Consider the following 7873-nt stretch of genomic DNA (forward strand, 5'->3'; position numbering starts at 1 on the left):
CCCTCTAACCCCATACACTGTGGTCCTTTATATGTATCCAGCATTGTACCCCCCTCTAACCCCATACACTGTGGTCCTTTATATGTATCCAGCATTGTACCCCCCTCTATCAGCATACACTGTGGTCCTTTATATGTATCCAGCATTGTACCCCCCTCTATCAGCATACACTGTGGTCCTTTATATGTATCCAGCATTGTACCCCCCTCTAACCCCATACACTGTGGTCCTTTATATGTATCCAGCATTGTACTCCCCTCTATCCCCACATACTGTGGTACTATATATATGTATCCAGCATTGTACCCCCCTCTATCATCATAAACTGTGGTACTATATATATGTATACAGCATTGTACCCCCCTCTATCACCATACACTGTGGTCCCATATATGTATACAGCATTGTACCTCCCCTCTAACCCCATACACTGTGGTACTATATATATGTATCCAGCATTGTACCCCCCTCTAACCCCATACACTGTGGTCCTATATACAGTGGTGCCTTGGATTACGAGCATAATTCGTTCCGGCACCGTGCTTGTAATCCAAATCCACTCTTAAACCAAAGCAAATTTTCCCATAAGAAATCACTGATCTGCAGACAATTGGTTCCACACCTCAAAAATATTGATTTATTATTCTGAACAACATGTAAAACTATTGAAACAAACATTCAGAAACAGCAGAATATGTGATATTATAAGTTACTGTACAGTAATGGAGAGGATGGGAAACACAAGGGCGGACAGAGACTGCAGGGAGCATGAAGGAAGGAGCAGGACAGATGTGGGCACATACATGCAGCACTCTCTGTCCGGGGAGAGAGGGGTTACAGCTATGGAGAGATTACCTCCACAGTCCTGTCCCCTGATGTAAACCCCAGCCTGGAGTGGATCTGCTATGATTTGGAAGGTGAGGGAGACTTCCTGGGTCAGAGTACTGAGCTGTAGACCCTTCTATGCAGACCATGCCCCTCCCCCACTCGCGCTCCCACCCAGTACAGGGAGCTCTTAAACCAAAGCAATGCTCTTAAACCAAGTCATAATTTTGAAAAACTGTGAGCTCTTAAACCAAGTTACTCTTAAACCAAGGTACCACTGTATATGTATACAGCATTGTACCTCCCCTCTATCACTATCGTACTATAAATATGTATCCAGCATTGTACCCCCCTCTATCACCATACACTGTGGTACTAATATATTTTATATATATATATATATATATATATATATATATATATATATATATATATATATAGCATTGTACCCCCCTCTATCCCCACACACTGTGGTCCTATATATGTATGCAGCATTGTACGCCCCTCTATCACCATACACTGTGGTACTATATATATATATATATATATATATATACACAGCATTGTACCCCCCTCTATCCCCACACACTGTGCCCCTATATACCTGTCCCCCTCTATCCCCACACACTGTGGCCCTATATACCTGTCCCCCTCTATCCCCACACACTGTGCCCCTATATACCTGTCCCCCTCTATCCCCACACACAGTGGCCCTATATACCTGTCCCCCTCTATCCCCACACACTGTGGCCCTATATACCTGTCCCCCTCTATCCCCACACACTGTGGCCCTATATACCTGTCCCCCTCTATCCCCACACACTGTGCCCCTATATACCTGTCCCCCTCTATCCCCACACACTGTGCCCCTATATACCTGTCCCCCTCTATCCCCACACACTGTGCCCCTATATACCTGTCCCCCTCTATCCCCACACACTGTGCCCCTATATACCTGTCCCCCTCTATCCCCACACACTGTGGCCCAGGCTGCACTCTATACACCGGGCACTCGGCTCCCTGCAGTCTCGTACAGCGCTGAGCCCACAGCAAGCTCCAGTACTCACCGAGCCCAGAGTGTGCGGTACCGCGCGTCCAGTCCGCACACAGGCAGCAGAGCAGAAGCAGCAGGCGGTGTCCGTGTGCTGTCATGTTGCCCGGTAAGTCCTGTCTCCGGTCCTGTACCGTTCTCGGCGTCCTCGGTGTACACACACTCCTATTCCCGGCAGCTGCAGCCGCCACTACCCTCCCTGGAGTCCGGGATGCCGCGCCCACCCCGTCCGCTCTCCCTCCCGCCTCTCATCCGCCCGCAGGTAGGTGGCAGGTGCCGCACGGGGGCAGGAGGTGCGGGCAGGGGTCTATGCCCTCACATCATGTGCGGTTATTACCTCACACAGTGTTATCATGGCACAGCTGGCTCAGGCATAACTTTTACACAGCCACAACTAACAACTTTTTGGAGTTTTTTTCTGGCAGTTTTCCAGCCGTTCTTTTTATGAATGTAAATTATTAGAAGCGGTTTTATTTTTGTTGTTTAACCCTTGCATTTTCAGTCATGTGATTGTTTATCATGTTATTCTAGGTTGTCACTATGCATATAAGTTGGGACATTCTGGAATTTAAAGGGTTTTTTCAAGATAAAATGTTATTTAACTATGCTGCAGGGGACACTTCAGTGATATATACTTATTAGAGATGAGCGAACCGGGTTCGAGTTGATCCGAACCCGATCGTTTGGCATTTGATTAGTGGTGGCTGCTGAACTTGGATAAAGCTCTAAGGTTGTCTGGAAAACATGGATACAGCCAATGACTATATCCATGTTTTCCACATAGCCTTAGGGCTTTATCCAAGTTCAGCAGCCACCGCTAATCAAATGCTGAAAGTTCGGGTTCGGATCGACCCGAGCATGCTCGAGGTTCACTCATCTCTAATACTTACCTGTCCAGCTCCACTGCAGGTTCCGGCCCAGCTCTCCTCTGCTGTCAGCAATTCCAAGCATCCAGACTCTATACTGGCTATACTGAGCTTCCATTTCTAGTGGGAGCAGCACATCAGCGCCAGAGAGCCGGTGGCCTGGGTCTTGCAGCTGCAGTGGAGCTGGACGGGTAAGTATAAGAGATGAGCGAACCGGGTTCGGGTTCGAGTCGATTCGAACCTGAACGTTCGGTATTTGATTAGCTAGGGCTGCTGAAATTGGATAAAGCTCTAAGGTTGTCTGGAAAACATGGATACAGCAGGATCGACTCGAGCATGCTCGAGGTTCGCTCATCTCTAGTAAGTATATATCACTGATGTGTCCCTGCAGTGCTGGCAGCATAGCTAAATTTTATCCTGAACAACCGCTGGAAAAGCACTGATCGCAGGCCCTACTGCCATTTCAAAAAACTCCAAATGCAATTAAAAACTCCATAGGTAAAAAAAAAAAAAAGTCACATAGGCATTGCATTTTATCGTTCCTCATTGACTCTAAGGTAACATCTGGCCGCCATGTTTCTGAGCCCAAAAAAGGCCATGCCCCTAATCTGTCATTTTTAGTACCACCTGATGGTGGTGTATGAGTTTTTACTGTCAGGAAATCCAGATCAGAAGTGTTTCAGGAGACTTCAGGAAGTCGTCAGTATTTCCTAACAGTAGTCATTGATTATGGTCAGGAAACCGTCAGTATTGCATTCAGTATTTGCTGATCAGGAAAAAGACCAATAATGCCACCAATATATCTCCTAGTAAGACACTTAGAGATCCAGACCGTTTCCGGCTGCACATCTGTAGCTGTCCAGAATACCGGATGCACCAGTAGACCTTTATGGACGAAAATAGAACTAGTTGTATATTTTCTGGCTGTTTCCCTCAACAAATATACTGATGGATGTCCATGGCCAGTAGACCTTAATGGGTTTGGTAATTTCATGCTGTTTTGCATGGTGCCTGGAGCTAATGAAGAATCACAAGACTTATACAAAAAATTATTATAAAAGAAATAAACCCTGGTAAAGCAGCAAAATCTGGGATCTGGGAACTAGTCATCTGAGCCGTGACTAGTCAGGGCTCTCTGCTTGTCAGCACGCTCTGCAGGATGATTAACAGGAAAAGAGACCAGAAGCCTACACATAGTCTCTTGGGCCATTTTTAACAGTAAAATTGCCATTTTTCAGTTAAAAAAATTATGTAAGAAACACACACACGTATATATATATATATATATATATATATATATATATATAGTTATTATTATTATTATTACGGTCTATTGAAACCAGTTGTAGTAAATACAGCTTTTTGTCCACACAATGAATGTATAATTATGATTGTAAAATTAAAGGGGAACTCTACATGAGGAACACTATTAAAAGTTATATATGTGTCTATATAATGTATTACCATATCTGTACGGTTCTGCCACACTGGTAGCTGATTGATATCCAGGAAGTGAAGAAAAATGGCCTCTGTGCCAATCCTCATTGTCTCCTGCTCCCTCTGCTCTCCCACCTTAGGAGACAAATCTTCCATGCTTCTGTCTCACATTGTGTGTGTTTGCTGAGATCAGGCTGATGATGCAGACAGGGGGCAGGGTGTGATGTCACAGGAGGCTGGGCTGGATCCCCCAATCCCCTGAGTGATTCACCATCTCTGACCAGCCAGAAGCAGGTGTTGCACTGATTTCGCTACTTGTGCAGAAGTGTGCAGTGAAATTAGGGCTATGTTCAAACATGTTGGAGTGTCATTGCAGTACTGCAGCGTATTCACAGAAATGATGCAGTAACACAAGTAAATGATGCTAAACAGCAGAAAGGATCAGAGCCTGCCCTGCCAATCCTACCTGGACAAAAAACAAGGCATAAACAGCATATCCCATGTAGGGTAATATCGGATAAAGTCCTTATTGAGGGGCTCAACTTCAAAGATGCTTGATCATAATATGTGTGTGGAGATGGAAAAAAAAATTACAGTTAAAAAAGTTCTTTACTTTATTCCAATATTGACGTTTACAGGTAGAGAATACAGTGTACTGTGTGGTGTTGCAGGTAGAGAATACAGTGTGCTGTGTGGTGTTACAGGTAGAGAATACAGTGTTCTGTGTGGTGTTACAGGTAGAGAATACAGCGTGCTGTGTGGTGTTACAGGTAGAGAATACAGTGTGCTGTTATATACAGGTAGAGAATACAGTGTGCTGTGTGGTGTTATATACTGGTAGAGAATACAGTGTGCTGTGTGGTGTTACAGGTAGAGAATACAGTGCGCTGTGTAGTGTTACAGGTAGAGAATACAGTGTGCTGTGTGGTGCTACAGGTAGAGAATACAGCGTGCTGTGTGGTGTTACAGGTAGAGAATACAGCGTGCTGTGTGGTGTTACAGGCAGAGAATACAGTGTGCTGTGTGGTGTTACAGGTAGAGAATACAGTGCGCTGTGTAGTGTTACAGGTAGAGAATACAGCGCTGTGTGATGTTACAGGTAGAGAATACAGCGTGCTGTGTGGTGTTACAGGTAGTAACTGTGTGCTGTGTGGTGTTACAGGTAGAGAATACAGTGTGCTGTGTGGTGTTACAGGTAGAGAATACAGTGCTGTGTGGTGTTACAGGTAGAGAATACAGTGTTCTGTGTGGTGTTACAGTTAGAGAATACAGCATGCTGTGTGGTGTTACAGGTAGAGAATACAGCGTGCTGTGTGGTGTTACAGGTAGAGAATACAGCGTAATGTGTGGTGTTACAGATAGAGAATACAGTGTGCTGTGTGGTGTTACAGGTAGAGAATACAGTGTGCTGTGTGGTGTTACAGGTAGAGAATACAGTGCTGTGTGGTGTTACAGGTAGAGAATACAGTGTTCTGTGTAGTGTTACAGGTAGAGAATACAGTGTTCTGTGTGGTGTTACAGGTAGAGAATACAGTGTGCTGTGTGGTGTTACAGGTAGAGAATACAGTGTGCTGTGTGGTGTTACAGGTAGAGAATACAGCGTGCTGTGTGGTGTTACAGGTAGAGAATACAGGGTGCTGTGTGGTGTTACAGGTAGAGAATACAGGGTGCTGTGTGGTGTTACAGGTAGAGAATACAGCGTGCTGTGTGGTGTTACAGCCAGAAAATACAGCGTGCTGTGTGGTGTTACAGGTAGAGAATACAGCGTGCTGTGTGGTGTTACAGGTAGAGAATACAGCGTGCTGTGTGGTGTTACAGGTAGAGAATACAGCGTGCTGTGTGGTGTTACAGGTAGAGAATACAGTGTGCTGTGTGGTGTTATATACAGGTAGAGAATACAGTGTGCTGTGTGGTGTTATATACTGGTAGAGAATACAGTGTGCTGTGTGGTGTTACAGGTAGAGAATACAGTGCGCTGTGTAGTGTTACAGGTAGAGAATACAGTGTGCTGTGTGGTGCTACAGGTAGAGAATACAGCGTGCTGTGTGGTGTTACAGGTAGAGAATACAGTGTGCTGTGTGGTGTTACAGGCAGAGAATACAGTGTGCTGTGTGGTGTTACAGGTAGAGAATACAGTGCGCTGTGTAGTGTTACAGGTAGAGAATACAGCGCTGTGTGATGTTACAGGTAGAGAATACAGCGTGCTGTGTGGTGTTACAGGTAGTAACTGTGTGCTGTGTGGTGTTACAGGTAGAGAATACAGTGTGCTGTGTGGTGTTACAGGTAGAGAATACAGTGTGCTGTGTGGTGTTACAGGTAGAGAATACAGTGCTGTGTGGTGTTACAGGTAGAGAATACAGTGTTCTGTGTGGTGTTACAGTTAGAGAATACAGCGTGCTGTGTGGTGTTACAGGTAGAGAATACAGCGTGCTGTGTGGTGTTACAGGTAGAGAATACAGCGTAATGTGTGGTGTTACAGGTAGAGAATACAGGGTGCTGTGTGGTGTTACAGCCAGAAAATACAGCGTGCTGTGTGGTGTTACAGGTAGAGAATACAGTGTGCTGTGTGGTGTTACAGGTAGAGAATACAGCGTGCTGTGTGGTGTTACAGGTAGAGAATACAGCGTGCTGTGTGGTGTTACAGGTAGAGAATACAGCGTGCTGTGTGGTGTTACAGGTAAAGAATACAGGGTGCTGTGTGGTGTTACAGGCAGAAAATACAGTGTGCTGTGTTGTGTTACAGGCAGTAACAGTGTGCTGTGGGGATGGGACTACAATAACATGATAAAGTACTGCAAGTAATGAAACTGCAATGTGGGAACACAGCCTAGATGTTCTGCAACAGATTTGGGCAGGGAATGGGCAGGGTGGAGGACAGGGATGAACAGCTGGGGGAAAGCATTGCACTCTGGAACCTGGACACAACTGCTCAACCAGGAAGTACAACCACACAATACAGAACGAAGACCCCCAAAACAAATGGATTTTTGGTAGTTTCAAAACTGGGATAGATAGGAAAGTAATGGTATATGCTTCTGCAGAAGGTTCCTTTTTTGTACCTGTACCTGGAGTTCCCCTTTAAGTGCACGGTCACTTTAGCTGTTTTGAAGGCTATAGGTTTTGCTAGAAAAATATTGATATTAAACAGTTGTATTTTTGGCCCCAAAAATCACCCAATAGGAAAGAAAACTGGTATAAAAAACTGCTAAAATGTCAGCTGTTGGCTATGTTCACACTACATTTTTCCCCTCTGTTTTTGAAAAGAAAAAATGAAGTCCCTCAATTCGCTAGTTGTGTAAACAACTAAAGAAATTATGTCGACTGTTTGCCAAAGTAATTGTCATGATCCTTATTTAGAAGTCCACGCAAACATTGGACGTCCGTCATTCCATTGACCTGCATTGCATTGAAGTCAATTAAATTGCGGCAAAAATTGACATCTTTTTAAATAGAAAAAGTGTCCGACTTTTTTATTTTTTTTTAACATAGTGTGAACATAGCCTAAGTTTTGCTGGTTTCTAATGTGTAGCCCTTTAGATTTACAGTAAGACTCCTGCTTGTTCTGAATGATCATACAGTATATGAATACAAAGGGAAGTTGCCTGGTGTCATATGATGTAAGTTAGATGTTCTTTTTGGGGGACTTAAGCTCAGTATAATACAATGGAGTTCATTTCCTGTTAGATTTTATAAA

At 44.4% G+C, this 7873-nt stretch overlaps 1 protein-coding gene across 1 annotated transcript in view; it reads right to left on the minus strand.

Moving 5' to 3' along the window:
• LOC138765988 (interleukin-13 receptor subunit alpha-1-like) overlaps positions 1-2085 on the minus strand; it is a 52973-nt gene extending 50888 nt beyond the window's left edge. The window contains exon 1 of the mRNA XM_069943230.1: positions 1893-2085. Within this exon, the coding sequence (XP_069799331.1) occupies positions 1893-1977 (85 nt within the window). The 5' untranslated portion in view covers positions 1978-2085. The remainder of the gene's footprint in view (positions 1-1892) is intronic.
• Between the last annotated feature and the right edge of the window lie 5788 nt (positions 2086-7873).

The sequence above is a fragment of the Dendropsophus ebraccatus genome, chromosome 10 (assembly GCF_027789765.1).
Source record: "Dendropsophus ebraccatus isolate aDenEbr1 chromosome 10, aDenEbr1.pat, whole genome shotgun sequence".
Taxonomy (NCBI): domain Eukaryota; kingdom Metazoa; phylum Chordata; class Amphibia; order Anura; family Hylidae; genus Dendropsophus; species Dendropsophus ebraccatus.